Source organism: Pituophis catenifer, unplaced genomic scaffold (assembly GCF_029215685.1).
Source record: "Pituophis catenifer annectens isolate HBS135680 unplaced genomic scaffold, rPitCat1.0.hap2 SCAF_3, whole genome shotgun sequence".
Classification (NCBI taxonomy): Eukaryota; Metazoa; Chordata; class Lepidosauria; order Squamata; family Colubridae; genus Pituophis; species Pituophis catenifer.
The window spans coordinates 141,560,220-141,582,765 of NW_027256883.1; the positions used below are offsets into that span (position 1 = coordinate 141,560,220).

The 22,546-nt window shown below is 36.6% G+C and overlaps 2 protein-coding genes across 5 annotated transcripts in view; both read right to left on the reverse strand.

Annotated features, from left to right (window-relative positions):
- Positions 1-18,885, reverse strand: part of NEXN (nexilin F-actin binding protein) — a 34,182-nt gene extending 15,297 nt beyond the window's left edge. For 2 of the 4 annotated variants that reach the window (XM_070941251.1, XM_070941250.1), the window contains exons 1-5: positions 17,743-17,907; positions 5,839-5,924; positions 4,433-4,624; positions 4,207-4,285; positions 2,844-2,992 (exon numbers count right to left, since the gene is read on the reverse strand). In XM_070941251.1, the coding sequence (XP_070797352.1) occupies positions 2,844-2,992; positions 4,207-4,285; positions 4,433-4,624; positions 5,839-5,865 (447 nt within the window). In that variant the 5' untranslated portion in view covers positions 5,866-5,924; positions 17,743-17,907. Of the gene's footprint in view, positions 1-2,843; positions 2,993-4,206; positions 4,286-4,432; positions 4,625-5,838; positions 5,925-17,742; positions 17,908-18,785 lie in introns of those variants that run through there. The other 2 variants (XM_070941254.1, XM_070941253.1) reach the window with 2 other exon arrangements.
- A 3,072-nt stretch (positions 18,886-21,957) lies between these two features.
- MIGA1 (mitoguardin 1) overlaps positions 21,958-22,546 on the reverse strand; it is a 33,973-nt gene continuing 33,384 nt past the window's right edge. The window contains exons 14-15 of the mRNA XM_070939441.1: positions 22,273-22,389; positions 21,958-22,146 (exon numbers count right to left, since the gene is read on the reverse strand). Coding sequence (XP_070795542.1) covers positions 21,958-22,146; positions 22,273-22,389 — 306 coding nt within the window. The remainder of the gene's footprint in view (positions 22,147-22,272; positions 22,390-22,546) is intronic.

Below are 22,546 nucleotides of genomic sequence, written 5' to 3' on the forward strand. Positions count from 1 at the left end.
TGATGCCCAGGCAGGTGGACAGAGCCTCATGCTGCCACCGCTACTGGTTCACCAAACCACCCACCACCACCGCTACTGGTTCACCCAAACCGATGGGAATACTGGCTGGCTAAGAGAATGATCTTTCTACAGTGTTTTGTCTAATTTTAACTGATTTGTGACAGTGGACTGTTGATACATGTACTTTATCAAATTTGAACTACTTCTCTGACTTTGGCAAAGGAGGAAAAAAACTTTTAAACAACGTGGTCAAATTTTTTGGAACTTTTTGGAGCTTTTTATTTGTAACGTAATTTTCTAGACCTTTTTAGTTTTAATCTGAATAATTATTTTGGGGTTACCTTTTAATACTCTTATATTCATTCTCTATTAATTAGTTTAGCATTAGTTCACATTAATTTTATCAATTAATGTAAATCTATGACATATGATCTCTTTATTACAAATGATCTATCCTAGGTTTTAATTAGCAACAACTATGTGCTATTCTCATAAAACTACCATTGAATTATACAACTGTTGATTAGCATCATTATGAGTACAGCATCTTCATGTCTACAATAATATTAAAAACTATTAAATTTAGTTTTGGTCTACTCTACAGCAATGAATACAAAATTTATTTATTTATTAAAATTTATATGCCGCTTTTCTCCCGGAGGACTCAGGGCGGCTCACAACCATCACGTAGAATAAAAACAATAACAATAACAATAAATAAAGTTTAAAAAAAATACAATTAAAATCCCACAATTAATTAAAAACTCCCAGCAGATCAGACAATTTGTTTAAAAAGTCATGTCTTCAGGTCTTTGCGGAAAGAATGGAGGTCAGGGGCTGTCCGGAGCCCAGTGGGTAACTCGTTCCAGAGGGTCGGTGCGGCCACAGAGAACGCCCTCATCCTGGGCGCCATCAGCCAACATTGTCTGGCAGATGGCACTTGGAGGAGGGCAGTCCTATGTGAACGCACTGGGCGGTGGGAGGCTGGTAGGAGGTGCTCCTGCAAGTACCCCGGGCCCATGCCATGAAGGGCTTGGGCCTGGAATGTTTTATAGTATATAAAATATACTATAAAACATTCCAAGGAACTTTGTTACACTATCTATCATGAAATGAACATTCCAAATGATTTAAATTTAATGCATTGTCCTCCCCGTTTTATGTATATGTGAATCCTTAGTGCTAATAACAGAAGTATGAAGGGTTACTTGCTAAAGCTACATATAGTTGGAGCATTTCTGTGACTTCTTAATTATACAGCTAAACAAATTGTTTGGAAGAAAAATGCAATGCACTTATTATAAAGGTAATCTAAAAATAACTTACTGAAGTAATATGACAGAGTTTTTATCCTGATAAAGGATACTAAAATATGTAGTGCTATTTAATGTCTAGTCATTACATATGATCCCAGACACAATCATCATTTTCAGTATAAACATTAGTTTACAACATAATCATTTTGCTAATTTTATTCCATATTTTTTAAAAAGGAATTTTAGTACAAAACTTTAGTCTCGGGACAGTCTTTAAATTGAAAGTTGTTACTTTTTAAAATTTAAATAGTAATAATTTGCACAGATACTCCAGACACAAGTTTCATTTATAGTATTATGTTTTGCTTCTTAATATTTGTATCCCAGTAAAAAGCATGGTTATTTTTTATTCAAAGAAAACCAGAAACATCTTACCTCATTTTTCTCTGTGTCTGCATTCTCAACTTTTTAACGATTTATTGAATAAACTGTTATTAATATAATCAACATAATTCACTAATACAAAATTCAAACCACATTATGCTTTAGAGTAATATGTAAACCCAACCTATGTATCTCACTGGTAATTTTCAATACAAGGAAATTTTATTTTGCTTCCCCAACTTTGAATTTTAGACATTTGGCTTAGTAATATTGACATTTTCTGTCTCTAATAATATTAAGTGCTGTATCTTATGTTAAAGACATACATTTGGTAACAATCAATTACCAGATTTATGTTTCTACTTGTGTATCATATTTGGCATTCTATTGAGAAAATAATAGCATTAGGAGTCTGATCCCAGGACAAAGATCTTTTTAAAAAAACTTACCAGTTTAACATTAGGCACAACATATCATGCAATAGCATAACTCTAATAAGATGCATTCTCAAATACTATAAAAAAATTGGATGCCACTGCAAAAGCCAAAAGAATCAACTCTCCCACCCTCATACTGAAAGCAAACTACTGAAACTACAGGTGGTTAGTGACTCAAGTTCAGCTTGATTAACTTCTTGGCTTCTTGGCTTCAGAAAAAAAATCTACTTCTGAGTGAAGTTTGACCAATAGGGCTAACCTGCTAGAAGAATTTATGGAAGAGTCTGTGCTCTATGAAAAAAAATATTGAACAGGTCATGGATATAGCACTAGGAGTTGCAGTTAAACTGGGTAAAATTTAATTCCACTCCCTTCTTCCTGCAAGAATTTCCATAAAAATTAAATCCCTTCTGGAAATGAGCTATTTTATTGGCAAAAAGAAAGTACATTTATTCTAACTTGGAAAACTGCAGGAATTTCAGATCAATAAAAGTAATTTGCCAACAACTTAAAATATTAAGTTAGTCTTTTAATATTTGCTTCCTGGAGTCTGAGACATGGATAAGAAAAGAGACCACATGTTATAACTAAGTGTTCAAAATATTTACACACACATACATTGCAACACTAATATTATTTTAAAAAATTTCATACACAACATGAAGGCTTTCCCTTTGAAACTACAATTGAATACTACTATCCTTATCCAAATTTGCATGGCTATTTTTTTATATGAAGCATATTTTACCAAGCTCAATAATCATACCTCATGAGCTTTTTTGGCCAGTTCCCTCTGAATTTTTCTTTTTTCTATCGAATCTTGTTCAATTCTTCGCTGCCTCTCCTCTTCCATCCTTTTCTTTTCTTCTTCTTGCCTCTGCTTTTCCATTTCTGCAAACTTTCCTTTGACAGTTCCTATGAACAAACAAAATAAAAATGAATGCTTCCAATACACCTCTGGCTCTTTTTTCTAATTCATGTAGGAAATATTAAAATTTTAATATTTTCTAATTATCCAAGCTACCCAAAAAGAGACATTTGAAGCAATAAAGCATTATCCAGTTTTCAAAGAAGAAATTATAATGCCTACGGTACAAATTACACATGAATCCATAAAATCTAGGAGCATTTTATGTATATTTTTGCTACAATGAAGTACTGTAGTTATCTAAGCTCTGCAGCTCAAATTTCACAATTAAGATCGGGCTATTGTAAATATGGGTTGGAGTAAAAATTAGGCCAAGAGTTTGCAAAATATGTGTGTTTAGGTTACCTTAACTAATTTTATTATTGAAAGGTGTTTAAGAGCTATGAAGTAGTAGAGTTTCTACAGATACATAGATGCTTGTGGAGAGTAATTTTAAACATCCACACATCCATTTAGTTCTGAAACATGTAAGCAACTAGTAGAGTTCAACTGGAGCAAAATATGTTGTACAAATAGTCATCGCTTACCAACCATTTTTTCAGCAACTGTTTGAAGTTGCAATGGTGCTGAATGAGGGTACTCTGCAGTCATATAATTGCGATCTAATGCTTGGCAACTGGCTTGAATTTATGACTGTTGCAGTGCTACAAGATTACGTGATCACCGTTTGCATCCTTCTCTGCCAGCTTCTTATAAGAACAATTAATGGGGAAACCGGCAGTTGTCAAATTACTATTGTGAAATTAGACTACTTCTATCTTATACTTATCAGCAGGGAAGTTGGAACATTCTGTGCCTGCTATGGTAATCAAATCACTTGAAAACACACCTGGAGAATAAAGTGGCTCCAGGCTGGTAGATTAGTTTGAAGTACTGGGACAGAAGCTAAGGGACTAAATTCTAATATTGCTTTAGGCATGGAAACCATATGGATTAACTTGAGTCACCATTATCTTTTCATCCTAAAATGGGACAGCAGCAAGATAACTTGCCATTATATTAGCTATCCATTTATCTATCCATCTAAAATAAATATATATTAATACATACATTAATATATTACTAGTAAATACATTTATCAGATGGGCAGTGGCATTTTGCTTCAATCTTGGTAATAGTGCAGAAGTGGAATGTTTTAGACAATGTACAGTGTCTAAAGCATTGATAATGTAGGTCAAGACCTTTATAAAATTTTCCTTACCTATCAGTTTTGGAACATAGGCTTTCTCTACTTTAGAAGAGTTTTCTTCATCATCATCAGAAGCAAGAAGTTCTTTCATCTAATAATGGATCAAAGATATTAATGCGGACAATCTTAAAAAATCTGGTACATTTTTGTATCAGATTGAAATATATTTTCTATACCAGCATTATAGTATAATTGAAACAAACCAACAGAAACAAATAATAATTGCAAAGGAAATGACCTCCTGCTTTCGCCTGTTCCATTCTTTTTCTCTAATATATTGTTCTCTTCTTCTTTGCTTTTCTTCTTTTGTTCGTCTCTGATTTTTTTCTTCCCTTGTTTTCTGCATGGCTTCAAATTTATCCTTTATATCACCTTTTCGAAGTTTGGGCACATAGGACTTTTGTACAGGTTTAGATGAAGAAAGCAGAATCTTAGTGAAGATGTAGAAAAGGCAAAGATCAGGAAAGGATGACAGAAGTAAATGAAGATACATTGCACAGTGTGTTAGATACGTAGATACATGCTGTATCTAGCACTTCCATTTTTATGAAAGAAATATTATGTAAATGAAAGAGAAGCAGAAATAGTGGGAAAAATAAATTAAAGATGTCGGACAAAAATAATGTATAAATTTGCCTAAAGGAGTTTTACCAACATTGTTTGTTTCATTTCTCCATAGAATTGTACAAACCATCCTTGCTTCCATCATTCCTTATATTTCTTCATATATTGCTTTTGATGTTTTAAACTTTTCACTTCTTTTAGAGGATCCCATCCAATTCTCACCAAACGTTCATTCCTTAAACAGATCTCACACTATCCACCAACCTTTTACCGGCATTTCTACATTTTTGTCCATTTTCCAAACATTCTGAAAAGGTCTATAAATTTATCAACTTGCCCTAGTTTTTACCATTTATGTATAACTTACAATTATTCACTCAATTTTCCTTATCAAATCCAAATGTCTTAGTCTTCAATGATTATTAGATCAGTTCTCTTTGTTGCATCATATAGTCTAATATTCACTGCAAATCATTCAAATTCACAGCCAACAACAAAAGGTTGATTTCATCCTGTGGTATATACACACATTCATGGTCCCAGTCAACACACTTGTAAAGTTATGATAAGCATTTCTTGTACATTTGTCTATAAATAGATTAACCCCAGGCAAGGTACCCTTATCTATCTTCAACTCAGTAATGAACTATTTATTATTATCCACTTATTCTCATACATGCTTTACTTCCACATTTAGCAACTAGCCTTCAGTTTCATATTTTGTAAAATATTTCACAACTCCAGCATCTTTATTTGTATATTTTCTCTAAATCAACAAAATGCCTTTGAACATAGCATTCAGGCTTGTTAACACTAATGCACTACAGATTAAAAACTGAATTAAAATTTAATTTAATTTAATTAATATTTTGTGGACAAATTTTATTCTATTAAGGCATTCATTTAAAAAAGCCTACTAGTTAAAACATTTTAATTTTAATAAATCTGTCTGCATAAATATGACATTATCTCCCAGTATTACTTGATGAATCGTAATTTAAGCTTCTTTGCATTATTTTGAGATTATAGAGGATCAGCAAAATTCCTATTAAGTACTTTCCTTTTGGATCTCATACGTACTTCTGTCTTATGTGCGACGTCAGTCATGATTCCTTTCTGCAAATCCAGTAAGAAATGTCTGCAAAAATGTCCGTCTTCTGTTTTACCTATACAAGACATAAACAATATATATATTTGCTTTTTAAGTCTTCTAACAATTTAAAGAATGGAACCATCAGAAGTCTAATAACATTGGCTTGAGTTGGGCAGGCAAGATCTTCCATATATGGGCTGCAAAAACTTACTTTCTTTGTTATCTATACAATGTGTAAACTACCCAACATCCAACAATTCTGGGAGGCTTACAATTTAAAAAAGACAAAAGTCAGACTGTAAGCAACCCAAAAACAAACATATACAATAAACCAAATCAACCTGTCTAGTAGGAGATCAACCATCACCCTGCCCCAAAGCCTGGGAGAATACTGTAACCAGGTCTTTGACAGCTTCCTAAACAACATGTGAGAAGACATCTAGATCTCAAGGGACCTCATTCCAGAAGGCAGATGCTGTGATACAGAAGATACATCTCTGGGGTCTCTCTAGATAAAACTGCTTGATCAATGGGACCAAAGCCTGCCAACTGGATATATGCAAACTTTCTTTGCTGCCATCAAATGATCATCCAGATTCTAGCAGTTCAAATATGAAAGACCTAAAGCAGGATCTAGCCCTAATTATTTTCTTTTTTACCAATTCAGTATATGTCAGGTGACTCTCAACCTACAGACTCACTTTATACACATGACCATGTTATGATATCTAGCTGAGTTCACAGACTCAGTGACACCATGAGGATTATAAGTGGTTGTATCAAAACCACTCCGACTTGCTGGCTTCGTGTTCTGAACCATATAGTACCACCAGCTTTACAAAGGCATGATGCACTAGTGAGAGAATAGAAAAAAAATTATGAACAACTCCTCCCTGTGCAGGCCAACTTTCGTCATTTATCAGCCAGAAGACTAAAATACAGGAAGCCCCATTTGCACTTGCACAACATCTGCCCAACAACTTTAACATCGATTCTCAATAGAAAGCCAAAAGGGTCACTGAACACCAGACATAGAAAGACATATAAATGACCCTACAAAAAAGATGCCAGGCTTTGAACTACCATGCCAGCAATGGACAATCCTGAATAGGGTTTGGACCTCACATGGTGTCTGCTGGGACTCACAGTATAAATGGGGCATAGTATCTTCTCATCAGTGTGACTGTGGGGTCCCATATCAAACTGTAGATCGCATAGTGACCAGTTGTAAGCTGAGGACATATACTAGTCCGGTATCTAATATTTTTTTATAAGATACTGTTTATCAGCATTATATAAACAATGCTGTGCTTCAATGGTTAGATGGTCCAGAGATTAGTATTTGAACATAGATATTTTTAGCATTTATATTTTATTGTGCCTGATTAACGAGACACACAACCTGCCTGATTAATTGGCAGGCAATTTGACACACAAATTGCCTTCTTAACCTGGGTCCATATAGCTACTTGCTTTCCCTAAAACTAAGTGTATTGATCAATACTGGAGCACCATTATTGGATTTGGATAATAAAAATAAAAGAGCCATTAATGGTGGTTAAAAATAACTAGGCAAAATGGGCAGCATATTACACAAACAAGTGCAATGGCTTACTGTGCTGTGGTCTGTGAACTCAGCCATTGTTGTGGTCCGCCAGCAGCCTGCGGAGCTGACAGCTGAGTCGGACAGTGAGGAGGCTGGGGAGGAACATGGGCCAGTCCTGGACTCTGGGGAAGGCCAGGATGAGGGCTCTGAATCGGAGGCAGAGATGGGGCCAGGGCCATCTGGGAGTGATGGGTGGACTCCGGAGCCTCCAGAATCGGACAGCAGAGAGGCAGATGAACAGGAGGAGCCTGTTCCTAGTGCACACATGCGCAGAGCTGCCAGAAGGCAAGAGCAGCTAAAGCAAAAAGGGATGACTCGGGAGTAAGGCCAGGAGATGATTGGCCCCTCCCATAAGGCTTAAAAGAGCAGCAAAGGCACTTGGGCTCTTTGTAGGAAAGCAACATTGCTAACTCTGTTTCCAGTCGGAGTCTCTTGTTTCTGAACTTCGTGGGGCTTTGCCAAGTAAGGCCTTTGGCAGGGTGTCAAAGAAGATAAAGGTTTGTGATAATCCTGAAGGATTTCTTCCGAAGGACTTGTTTTGCAATTAATTTGGACTCAGCTGGGAATGAAGTAATTCTCAGCTGTTACAATAAAATAGGTTTTTTTGGGACTAATTGTGTCTTGTAATGACTAAGTAAGCCTAGGTCTCAACAGCCATTCAGGCAGCATTACAATTCCTATTTCTTGTATATATTTTTTCTGATCCTTCAGCATGTTCATATTATTGTACAGCCAAAACCTGTACCATTCCTCTCATGAAACTGCTTAGTAGAAAAATCTTTTCCCTCACTCGTTTACAAAATCTTGACTCTACACAGTTTACAGAAAGCTAAATGAAGTTTTCAAGCATAGGAAAAGCAAACCCACAACCCCAAAAGTGAGCAACTAACTTGTTCCTCATCAATTAATAGCTTTGTGGAAGATGTTATGACAGCTTGAGAGAAACTTAAACCTATATTTATATTTGTCTCCCATCTTTATTATTTTTACAAATAACTCAAAGCAGTGAACATATTCAACACACCTTTCCCCTCTTTATTTTCCGCCACACCAACAATCCTGTGAGATGGGTTGAGCTGAGTGGCAGTGGTTGTCCCAAAGTGAGAGGGAGTGGTTGTCCAACCTGGCTTTTGTGGCTAAGGCAGAACTTGAACTCACCACCTTCAGTTTCCCATTCTAGTGTACTTATAATTATTTCCCTTCCTTGATTTAATTAACTTTGTTACACAGAGTGTTACTTGTTAAACCTATTTTAAGTTTTCTGGATGGGTTGATAAAGACAAAATGTGAAATCTTCCTTGAATCAAACTCTATTCCTAGTGACTACATGTATATATTGCATAGTTATGTTATCAATAATACAGAACTAGTTTGCCATTCAATTTTTCTGGATATATTTTTTACTTTCAAGTCTACTACAGAGCTGTTAATTCCACACTGTCATCCATACAAATACTAATAAATCTACTTAGTTTTTTGAGATCAGCCAAGGTCTGAATAATATTCCTTCTGAACTCGCAGGTTTGCAATTTGTAGCTAGTCCTATATCTACCCCTACTGGTAGCTTGAAACTGGCTAGAATCAAATTTTGCACCCTCCATTTTAGACAGTAAATGCCTCTTTGTCTTTTTTAAAAAAGTGAAAATGTTATCTCTTCAAACAAGATGAGGTCAAGAAATAAGTGCAGCAGGAATTCCAGAAATGTTTATTGTAGCATAGAATAACAGAGCCTTAAAATCTTGCTAGATTTTTTTCTCTTCTACTAAGCAAGCACAAGGCGGGAATTTTTTTCTACTAAGAATTTTTTTCTACTAAGCAAGTACAAGGCGGGGATATTTTGAGCTGCTTTCTCATGCTTTCTGTTTTCAGAACTGAGCAATTTTTCCTGAAATTCCTGCCTTAAAGGTTCCCTTTCCAAGGCCAAATTTACATTCCTTCTCACTTGTAGAGTTATTCAAACAGTTGCCATTTGGCACAGATGGCCATTTCCAGTAGCCATTTCCATGTTAGACTATTGCCATATGTAGTACATTATAGATTAAATATAATCTTCAATTAATTCAAGTGCAATTCAATCGGCTTGCAATTGTAGAAAGAACAATTTTTTCTACACGTGATCATCAAATTTGTCTTCAGCACCCTCTATTTTTTTAAATAAGAATTTTGCATTTATTCCCATTAAACTTCACGATATTATTTTTAGCCCACTCTCTATCTAATCCTAAAATTATTTGGAATTTATTTCTGTCTTCTGCCACATCCAGTTTTGAGTCATCTGCTAATGAGGTAAACATTCCTTCAATCAGGTAATTATATTAATATATGATTGAGGATCATATCCTGTAGCAATAGATCATTCTAGCCTGATGAGAAATTTCTAAGTAGTTGATCCACCTCAAAGTCATGTAATCTAACCTATATTTAAATGTTTTGTTAATCGGAACATCTTAATTAAATGCTCTGTTGAACGCAAGATATATCTGCAGCATTCCAATAATCTATTAAGAACTTCAAAAAATAAATCTGACAAAACTTATTTTCATCATATCCATGCTGACTTCTAGTAATCACTGCCCTGCTTTCAAACTGCTTGCTGACCAATCACTTTATGATTTCCTCTAGGTTGGACTGGGGGATTGATGCTAGCTTGAGCGCTTTGCACTTCCTTGGAGTCTCCTTTGCACAGTTTTTGAGCATAAGAATATTTGCTTTCCTCCCATCATTTAGAATTGCTCTGGGAATTCCTTTTCCATAGGTTTCTATTCTTTTTATCCTCCTATAATGAAAGTTCAAACTAATTTATTTCCTATACTTCAAGTAACAGTTTATAAATAAATGGAACCAATGGACTTTATGAGCTTTCTGATCTTGAAACTGTTTCATAGGCTTTGATTTAGATATTCTTTCACTTATACCTGTGTTACACATCCTTATTCTAATGTCTTATTGTTAGTCATTTCCAGTCCATATAATAACTCTTCTTCAGAGCTCCAGTGGCTCATTAAATCGAACTGCTGAAATCAATGTACAATCATAGAATTTTACTGCTTGCCCATCTGCTTCCAAATAGAAGTGCTGACCTTTAAAATCCTTAGTGGCCTGGAATCTATCGATATATTACAGGTAGTCCTTGACTTACAACAGTTAATTTAGTGACTGTTCAAAGTTACAATGGCACTGAATAAAGTGACATGACCATTTTTCAGAATTACCACCTTTGCAGCATCCCCATGGTCACGTGATCAAAATTCAGATGACGGTTGCATTGTCCTGGGATCATGTGATCCCCTTTTGCGACCTTCCGACAAGCAAAGTCAATGGGGAAGCCAGATTCACTTAACAACCAAATTACTAACTTAACAACTTCAGTGACTCACTTAACAAGTGTGGCAAGAAATGTCATAAAATGGGGCAAAATTCACTTAACAAATGTCTCACTTAACAACAGAAATTTGGAGCTCAGTTGTCATAAGTCGAGGACTACCTATACTAAAATTCTTATCATGTTTGTTTGTCTGTTTCTACTCTCAAGTTAGCCCAAATGATGCAATGCACCGCAACAATTTTTGAATCAAGCTATGTAGATATCTGCTAATTTAAAAAATGCATAAAAAAATCCAGGACCCATTACTCCACTGGAATTGAAATTTCCAGGATGTTCAGATGAATTTTATTTGCAAAGTTGTGGTCATCACAGCATCTTCATGGTCAGGTGATCATAATTTCAGATGCTCCTTGCCAGTTTTCCACAAGTAAAGGTTAATGAGGAAGCTGGCAAGAAGCCAGAAATTGCTCCTGCTCCCACTGCTTTTTTGTCCACTCGTGTAATAGCAATACAATTAAGTAAAATTTAATATTCAATCTGGTGACATCAGACTGCATTACCTTTTTCTTAAAGAATAGCCCAATGGATCACAGGGTTATTTGTTTAGTAAAACTTCAAAAGGTTAAGGAGTTAAGAGTTTATTACTGCCTCTATAATTTCAGTAAGAGTATTTCAAGAAAAACTTTTGGAGCCAACAGATGTTTGAGGCTTGTAGATCAGGTAAACAATCTGCAGGGCACATACTGACAAAAAGTCTGCCATCATTTGGTAGCAAACGCCAGAAGGCAGTGAGAAACTAAAGAAAATAACAGTAATTACATTGTTTAATGTATCTTTAAAAACTAAGTCTCACCATGCAGGAGAGGAAAACAGACTGAAAACTCTGTTCCCATCCATTGCTGACGTTATAACATTTATGTGGATCTGTGATCCACACCAACATCTCCAAACAAAAAATGTAACTTCAGGTTCAAAACAACCACCCATCCTTACATTTTTGGTATAGATACTTAATCAAATAGAGCTTTTCTGTTAATCCTCAATCATAACATGTGACTTGAAAAATAAGATACAATAGTCCACATGCTCCTGGCTTGGGTTAAAGCATCTATCTTCCAAAATGTACCATGGATAGAGTTTTACTTAATTTATTACCTTTTCCTGCATTCTTGAGGGCAGATAAGATTCCTTAATATCCCTTTCACAAAAGATACTCTATTTTAATGTGTGTCACTTAGAACTATTGATAGTCAGGCAGCATACATTCAAGTGACAAAGAAAGTACACCCACTTTGAGTTCTATGATTTTACATATCGGAACATAGTAAAAATCATTTGGTCCTTGGCAGTTCTTAAAAGTAGGTAAATACAACCTCAAATAAACAACAACTTATAACATGCTATTATACCATGTCCTCTTCACATGGCTTCTTCATTTCAGCTTTCTTTTTGTAAAATAAATGAAGACATGGTGTAATATGTCATGTGTTGTTGTTCATCTGAGGTTGTATTTACCTACTTTTATGAACTGCTAAGGACCAGATGATTTTTACTCTGTCCTGATATGTAAAACCACAGAACTCAAAGAGTGTGTACTTCCTTTTTCACATGACTGGACAAGTTTCATTAATTATTCCTATGATTGTTCAATATGATCAACAGAGTCACAAAAATCAATCTATTCAGGTGCTAACAAACTCAGAAAAGCCATTAAGTATATTGAATGACCAAGCAGAAAACAAAGTTGGCTCCATTTTAATTTCCAAAGATTTTCTGCCAAATTTCATTCCTTTGACCGGTTTCAAATGTTTGCAGCGACTGCCTGGAATGGGCAACACAAAAAGTGGTGAATACCAGCAACTGAACTGTTTTCTCACAGGGAAGCTTCCTGCATCATTAGGATGTGCTATTATTCCAGCAGTGGCTGCAGAGTTGGGTTAATGCAGTGGAACACAAATGCATACAAACATATATGCAGACAGACACCCCAGATATTTTGCTGGTACTGTACAGTTTATTATAAAGGATTGAATAATACTTTTTGGTAGCTTGCAATGGTCCTGTGTGTTTTAACATCTACCTACGGGAGAAAAGCAATGGTGAAAAATATATAACTACAAATCAGACAGATGCAGTTTGGGGAAACAGCAGGATATATATAGTTAAAATTAAACATTAGATGTATAGGATACTGTGTGGCATTCAACTACATATCAATAAAAGGGCATGCTCACAGAAAGGATCAACATGGAAGGAAAATGTGCCAATGCTTTTCTTTCAATACAAGTGGAAACAGGAATTTTTTGGCAAATATAACCTGAACACCAGCATATGCAGATATTACAGGTTTTATAAAACCAGAATTGCAGGTTTATAAAAAGGTGGGAATATTTCTCTAATTAGGAACCCAGCCCATTTTCCTCTTTGATTTTTTTCCTTCCACTTTGAAATCATTACACTTAAAGCAATTTGAAGGGCCATCAGCTGGCCTCTTAAAAATGTTTTTTAAAAAAATACTGGTATATACTCTCTCTGTGTGTTTGTGTATTCCTGTTTGTGTTTTAGAAACCACTTGTCAAACTTTCCCAAAACCCTTAAAAACCACAATTTGACTTCTCCCTGCTCCAGAAAAAATACCAATGTCTTCATTCATTTGACCTCTTCAACCACCCAAGACATTGTGGTGACTGATGACAGTTGGATTACTAGACTCACTCTTTATTTAAATAGGCCTATCAGTTTCTAAATCCAGTGTTATTCCTTTCTTTCCTCCTCACTATGGTATTTTGTATAAGTGACAAAAGTTTTCTTTTTACCTATTTGCCCTGGTACAATAGAATAGTGTTCTGGAATCAATATAAGATCTAGTTGGGATGAAACAGGTGAAACCTGAAAGCACTGAACTGTATTTTGTTATTTATGTTTCTTTGTTGGTTCTCTTGTTGTCTCTCAAAGGTTCTCCTAGACTCTTAATTACTGCTGGAAGGTAATGGCAAGTAGGGCCTTTGCCCAGTTGCAACTGGTATGCTACTAGAGACCCTTCCTGGAGCAGGTGGGACTGCCTACATTGACTCATATCTCTATCACTACTCTCTTGAATTTCTGCATTAATTACCCTATGGGACTGTCTTTGAAGACCACTTGGAAAGAGAATACTTACAAAGACTGGATCTCTAATAGGACCAATTGTTTAGATTGACATACTGCAAGTTTGAAAACTTCTCATCCCCAAACATCTAATATAGTGAATAAAACTTTTCATAAAATATTTTCACCAAAGGCAAACTGGTAAAAATAAAAAAGAAGTAAATTGCCCCAGTCCCGATTTATGGGAATGAATCAAAAAACAGTTTTTTCAGCTACCCACAATCTTTACTTCATAAGTATGTCTGAATCCAGGTGGAATGCAGAAATGGGAAACAAAGCATCTACAAACTAAATATGCTAGGCAAGCAAAAGTCAGTTTTGCATTGAAACTCTCTGAACATAAAATACACAAATACATAAAAGCACTTATAAATTCATAAATGTCTGCAAATCCCAAGATGAAGCCCTTCTGCATAAGACCAGGTAACATCTGTAGATACTGCATTGCCTACTTAGTACAGTCATAATCCTCAAGGAGAATTAGAAGCAGAAGTAACCCTTCTACCTCCAGAACTGCATGCCCAATAGAAAGAAAATCCAATGCATCCAGACACATAAACAGAAAACAACCAGCAAGTCTCTATAGAGACACTACCCATTAGGCAGAGATTTGTAAAGACTTCTGGAATATCTCCCACCTTTGGGATAGGAGCTACATGATATCTGAAGCAATATCATTCCATAGGACAGGTGATGTGACAGAAAAGTCCTAAGTCTGGGTCCCAACAGATGGGCCTATTGATTGAAAGGACCCAAATCATATTGGCTTTGCCTGATCTTACCAGATGGACAGAAAACATGGGAGACAGACAATCCCTTAGAAAACTTCAGAAAAAGAATTCTACTTTAGTATTTCTAAAAGCAGACAAATGAACACTGAATTAAGCAAATTAAATTAATTCAACAAACTTGTGCCCATGTATTTTTATTTGAATTAGCAGCTGGTGCCAGACTAACATCATAATAACTAACCTATATTTAAAAGAATACATGGTATTATTTATTATAGCTCAAGTGGATATATAACTATAATAACAGGTTTAATAGTTTACTTTCTCAGTGCATTATTTCAATACATGTTACAACAATCCTGTAAGACTGGATGCCATTTTTTTAATACTGAAACTGTCAAGGTTCAGTTCGAAGTTGACAGAAACACTATAACTTAAAAAATAGTTTGTTTACTTCAGTTCAGAGAATAGACATGAAGCATTGTCAGAGGCATAGATACGTTGGAGACACTGCACAGCGCTTACAGATGTACAGAATAGCCAGCTATGAATACAGTTAAAATATTGATATTTTAAGTACCAGTATCATCAAAATCAAATAAAACACAACACTTTAGATACCCCATCTCTGTCTTATTTACATGCCGTAAAGTAATATAAAACATTGAGCACTGTTAATATAATTCAGAATCAAAATGTAAAAGCTCATTTCTACATCCCACCAAATATGGCACAAAAATGTCTCACTAACCGTCTTTTAAAAAAACATATCCTCGTGACATTGCTTTTATCTCATCCCCAGTCCAATTCACAGGCTGCTTAAATTCAGGTTCATCAGTTCTGGTTTTGGGGTTCTTCCTTACAGCTGTTAATGCAAATTCCTCCAGTTCCTTAAACTGACACAAAACTCAGCCAGTATGAATTATGCCTCCCCTCTAATCTTAGTAACAAGGCCAGTGAATGGGGCTGTCCTTGGAGTTTTGTTGCAGGGCAATTCAAGGACAGCAATTGGTGGATTCACTTGGCTGTATTTCTCTTCCCACAGCATCACCAGCCAGCCAGAAAACAACCACTAATCATTTTCTTTAATGTGTAGTGGGACAGGTTTGAGACAAATGAGTGGGATGTAGGTTTTAGCCACTTTTCAAATTGTCCAATAGACAAGTTACTAATGCAGAGGTTCGCCACAGCTGTGACTTGTGACACTGTTTCTGTACAGGTATTTAGCAGTCTTCTGAAAAAGAAGAAAAACTAAACTCATGTTGAAAAATAGCTCAGCAGAGAAATTGGTCATCCAGAAGGGAGCAAGATAAGGCAGGAAAGAATATTTCTGATATAGTCATGGTCCCTTCTGGTTCAACCCATGGTCTCCACTGAGTCATTGATTTGTCAGCCTGGCTATCTTTGAACGTTGGTCTAAATCTCTTTCAGAAGATTGTTAGATGCATTTCAAAACTGTCTGACTGACAAGTCACAGCTGCATAGCAACTCTGCATTGGCAACTTGTTATGTGGCTAAACACTCCATCTCAGACACATAACCACACTAACTCAACTTTGCCCCACCATATATTAAGGACAATGATAGATGGGTTTTTTCATGCTGGTCAGTGATGCCAAGGGAAAAGAAATACAGCCAGGGGAATCAACCCGTTTTTGTTGTTGACTTGTAGGATATCAAACCAGTAAGAAGACTACCACTCATCAGCCTCATTACTGAAGCAAGTTAGAGCTCAGACAAATGTTTCTGCCAACTCAAGATCTGAAGGAATGTGCATTAACATGAATGTGAGGAAGAGCTGTCTGTCAACAAAAATCAAAGAACTATAATGCGCCTACATATTTTTGCACATATGTTCTTTCACACATCCTGTTTGAAATACGAAAGGTAGTAGCTAAGTTTTTATTTTTTGCCATCTTTGTCTGACTTTAAAAACATATTTTCTATAAAATAAAAATAGTTTCTTAGTTCATTTTTTTTGTAAGCTCCACTTATAATGCAAAAATAGTCTCTCTCTCTCTCTCTCTCTCTCTCACACACACACACACACACACACACACACACACACACACACACACACACTAATGCCAAGAACAACAGTTTTGGCAGTTACTGTCTTCCCACTAACTACTGATACTATCATTGCTACTACCTTCTAGCTGTCAATCACTACACCTTTCAGAGGAAGGCTTCCTTTATTCTGACATTTGGGAAGGAAACATTCACATACATGATTTGCCTGGAATTTGGGGAAATACTAGAATTCAACTGAAATGTATTACTGTACAAAATACGGGACCTGAGTGCAGAAAGGATCTCTCTTGCAGGAAAGTCTATATTCGGGGGCTTTGCCACATGTTTCAAATTCAGAATAAGAAAACCCTACTTGAAAATGAGCGACATCTGGCTTTCTTATCCCATTCAAGATGTCTTGAAAAGGAACATTTTCTTCCAGGGCTGTTATTCCGTTGCACAATAGCTTGGCTATTGTCCGATTCCCCCCCCCCACCCCCAAAATGACCAGCTGAGATTTTTAAACGCGTCTGGGATTTTCATCCAAGTAAAACTGATGGGAGAGACCGAACCTGTTGCTCTTCCTTTCCGATGGCAGTCCAGACGGGGCGAGCGGCCGTTTCACTGAGGACAGGCGAAGCAGCCGAACTAAAGCGCCAGAGGAAAAAGGCCAGTCTGCCTCACGCACCCCACCCACCCGCACCGAAAACCGCAAAGACCGCGTGTGCGTATGTGAGAGGACACTTTAGGTCTCCATCTAAATCTACCCCGCGAACGCCTCGGCGAGGCCGAAAAGCAACGCAGGGAGGAGCCCCCATCGGGGGACATGCCAAAGGCAGAAAGCGAAGCGCCAGCTCAGCTCCCCCGAAGTCTTTTTCCTCAAGACCGAGCCGCGGCTTGCTTGCCCCGCCGCGCGCGCCGTTTCCCCTCTGCCTTGTCATCTCCAGTCCAGGCGCGTCACAGACGACGAGCGCAGGCCGTCCTTTGTGTCCGAATCGCTCCCGCTTTCCCCCGTCCCCGTCCCCGCAATAACAAAAAAAAAAAAAGCAAAAACCCCATCTTGAGGTACCTGGGAGCGCCGCGCGGTGCGTTTTCGTTTAATCCCGAGCGGCTGGCTGGGCGTGAGAAGAGCCGGGGCGAGCGTCTCTGCTGCTGCTACCCTTGGTGCTGCGCGCCCCTTGGCTGGCTGCGGCTCCAGCCTCGGGCTCTGCAAGTTTCCATAAAAGTCCCGGTGCGCAGCCCGTTCCTGCATTCCAAGCGCGCCCAGGCCGAGCTGCAGCTGTCCCGACACACACGGCGGCCGCCCCCTCCTCCTCCCCCCCTCAGCACCCTCGCCGCGCCTCCCGAGGCCCCTCCAGCGGCCCAGCCGGGTTATTTTGGGCTGAAAACGCCGTTAGGCTATAAATATCCGGCGACTGCAGAATTTCCCAACCACCCCCACCCCCCCAGTTGGATTCAGAAAGAATCTCCCCACGCACCGGGCAAATTAAAAAGTGGGAGGAGAGGGAGGGGGCCGGGATAGACAGTAATTGGTGTCCGACATCGCTTAGCGTTTAAAAGGGGGGGAGGACTCCTGAGCATGTTCAGAGTGCATTTCTCATACCATTATTTGTCATTAATTCAAATAATGACAAATTAATCTTGGCGCTTGTCCAAGAAGTCACAGAAAATCAAGCTGTTTCAAGATCGCCTCCTCCCCACAAACCGGTTTTTTAAAAATTCATCATCAAATGGAACAGGAGAAATTTGCCTTTTAAGCCATATTTTGTTCCCACATTGGAACAGAGAAAGTTGATTTAAGTTATTAATATGAAATTAAGTATGTCCTCAACCTCAACCTTGGACTGTTAAGCCACTAAATAGCCATTTTCCAACTTCTTCTCTTCCAATTATTTGTGGTAGTTTCCATTAATCCTACTAACTGAAGAACGGGAATTTGGAGAGGGCACATATATTTCTAAGATATCTGATACCAATTAACTAACTCGTAGCAGTCCTTCTTATACAAATACACAAAGAGTCACAAAGTCACCCTGGCTATTTTTCTTACTACAATTTTGTTGAAACAGATGCAGCTAGATCTAAACACTTTGGGGGAAAAGAATTACTTACTGTTAATTTTAAGAGAGTATGTATTTTCCTTCCACGTATACAGATATTCCAGATGGAGGGGATAACAGTTCTTTAGGACAATGATAAATCTCTGGCAAGCTTCACTTTTGTGAAGTGAAACTGGGGAGGGTGAATGCTGGTGGCTTTTTTTATAGCCCTAACTTGCACAGAGCAAGCGACTAGTAATAGAAGCTTACCAGATAATTATGATAGCATGAAGTACAGCCAGCATCAGATTGATGAAACCATCCCAATGTATGTAGTAGTCAAATTAGCTTATTGTCATATCAGCAATTGCAATGATCTTGTAAGATAAATACATGAATATCTCAGAGTGTAATTAACTTCTGAGTCAGTTTGTTGAGTATGGAGTGGGAAGAATTTTTACTACTTTTTCTTGTGTCTGACTAGAGAATAAGATGAGATTAGGCTGTTCCCCACCTGGTTTCCACTTTTTTTCTCACATAAAATGAACAATAGGCCAAACCCAGCATAAAGTTTATTTACTAATAGCAATGTTTATTCATTCAAGAATTTACATAACCTGTTTTCCTGAGGTGTGATATCAAACCAACACATTATACTTCTAATGCTGATATATGTTTTGGAATAACTAACCCTGTAGTTAATTCCAGATGCACACATTGGAATACACTCCATTTCCTCTTCCAGCTTTATCCCCACAACACCCGTGAGGTAGGTTGGGCTAAGAAATAGTGATTAATCCCAAAACAGTCAGTGAACTTCCAAATGTGAATGAGAATTTGAGTCTGGGTTTATTTAATCTAACATCATGCCAGTGTGTTTAGCCCTAAATGCATGAAACAGTACAGGGAGTCCTCATGTAGCAATTGCCTCATTTAGCTCCCATTTGCAGTTAATGACAGTGATGGAAAAAGTCACTCTGAAATCAATCCTCACATTGATGACCTCCGCGGGGTCTGTAAAGTGAAGGAAAGCTGAAGTCAACTTGTAAGCACAGTTGTGGTTTCAATTAGTGACCAAATTGCAAGTCCTGACAGTGGTTGCTAAATGAGGACTACCTGTAATAAAAATAGTAATAATCATCCCAGGATTCAGTGAAAGTTACTAACTTGCACTGTTACATCTATTACTCCCTTATTATTGAGCTACTATGACCAGAGAAAGAATGGTGTGTCCTTCTTTGTGATAAATTGACCATGAAATCATGGTACACAAAATACATATATAAACAATGCCATAAATATATGCTATCGTTCAACAACAGCCTCAGCTTCCCTTTCCTGCTTCGTGGAATTTGACCCATTTTCCTCTTCAATGGCCTTAACTTCCACAGATCCCTCTCTCTGGTTTGCTTTTAAGCCAGGATCTCTTTTTTAATCTTGTTTTTCCTGCCGCTGCCTCCATTAGCTGCCCATTCAAATTTTTCACTTACTTAATGTCTTTTCAGATACCACTAATCAAACATTAAGATTCTGTCAATTATCTATTTATTTGCTCAATTTATATGTCATTTTTATGTGACTCTGGGCAGTTTGCAATAAATGCACATTTTACATTTTTGCAAAAGGAATGGTCTTGTAATTGCTGCAGTTGGAAAAAGATTGACTTATCTTGATTTGCTTTTACATAGACAGAAAAAGAATACTGAAAATATTAATATGTATAGTATTACATAATATAAAGACTCAAATGACATTTTCCTGTATCATATATTCACAATTTTTAGACAGCTACAGTATCTTAGGACTTTTACGTGCTGACTGGGTAGAATTGAATGTTTCTTCATGCAAGGGAATATCACTATCCAAGTTTATGTAATAAAAATATATAAAACAATAAATATGCAGAACACACTCAACTGATAGGATATCTCAATGCTTGATAAATTTCAAATCAAATGTTTAATTTTGGGACAGAGAAGTGCAAGGCAGAACTGGGCAAGGGATTTCTTGAAAATCCAATCCAACAAACTTCTACAATATAAACACTTACACTATGCATGTATGAAACAGAGCAAAACAGTCAATAGCTAGCTTCCTGGCTGAACGCTAGGATTAGTGCTGTTTCAGAGAGCAATCACAGCATCCATTTAGGCTTATTTATCCTTCTAAATCTAAATAAAAATGTGGAATGATTGAGGATTGGAGTATTGTGTGAATCTGGCCATTGTGCTTAATAAACCATGTTTTACAGCTTCATATACTCAGTTATGGATAATACAATAAACCATGATCAAACAAAACATATCTATGCACGACACACAAACTAGACCTTAAAGGTATTAATTTGGCATCCCTGTTGTTTTAAAAAGAGACAAACATATTTAAAATTGTAATGGAACATGTATTTACCCTTTCACTCTTTTATTCTTTTTAATATACATCTTTTTCCTTAAAAATATACTTTAAATAATAGATTCAATTAGACAAGGATTTATTTATAGTATGTATAAAAATTTAAAAGCTCTGCAGAGAGTTATCTATATATTTAGCAATCTATACATTTACTAAATAAATAAATATGGTAGAGATTATTAACTACTCAAAACAACTGCCGAGGGTTCACCAGACTCTGATTTTATGCAATACAACCAATGTAAAACATCATAATTTACATAAAAACTTAATATTAACTCTTAAATTTTACAACAGTGCTCACAGAATATTGTTCCAAGGCCAAATGCATTGATACAGTTGCTACACTATAAATTATAGCTTATACACACAAAAACTATATCATTTGTCACCGTATATCTTTTTTTATTGCACATTAGTTAAGACAAAAAAGGTGCAAATCTTGGCAAATACATTACCAGGTAGAGCTTTTGAAAGCTTTGTACTACCTAATTTATACATTGTAAACCTGGGAGGAACTTATTTACTATAACATGTATTTTTGTATCACTTTCATCACAAAGAAATCTGAACAAAGTATCCCCCGCAAATAATATTCATGTAATAGTTTAAAAATACATGTTACGTATAAATCCAAGGACAATTGAAATATCATTTTAAATGATATGTACAGCAATAATTTAAGCAATTATATGTATATTTTTAAACCTCCCTGAGGCCACATTTGACAATATCGTAGATTTTGGAGTACTTGCTCGGAAAGAAACAATATTAAATTTCCTTGTTGGAGAAAAAGGTAAAAAAATGCTCACATGAAGAATAAAAACAGAAATTTATTGTACATTTGCGTCTACAAGATCACTGGCTGTTGGGTGTTGACATCCATTTACTCCAAAGTAGACCAATAAAAGATTAGTGTGCCGGATTAGCAATTGCAGAAGATCTTCAGCTAAATTATCCACTGATGAGTATCTCACTTTTTCAAAGTCAAAAATATCTTTCAGGAAATAAAGAATCTGATTCTAGCAAAATAAATGCAAAAAAATTAAAAGGTTCTGGTTAAAACAGGATGTCTAATAAAACATTTACTAGTTCATCTTTATTTTCATTGGTATTCAGTAAACTTTTGATAAAATAAAGCCACACACCTTGAAGTAGCTGCATAATTCATTCAGCGAATTTCTAGGACCTAAAAATCCCCATGCCAGAACAGGGCTAATATGTTCACAAACAGCATAGAAATGTGCAAAGAAACCATCAGGAACCTAAAGATATAATTGGTACAGAAAAGGCAAATCATACCCTACCATCTTCAGTATAAAGATTTGTGACATCTTTAAACCTGCAACTCTTATAAACTTAAAATCATCTCCAAGCGGCCAAATGACATGTCCATGAAGAGGGTTTGCCACTTCCTTCTTC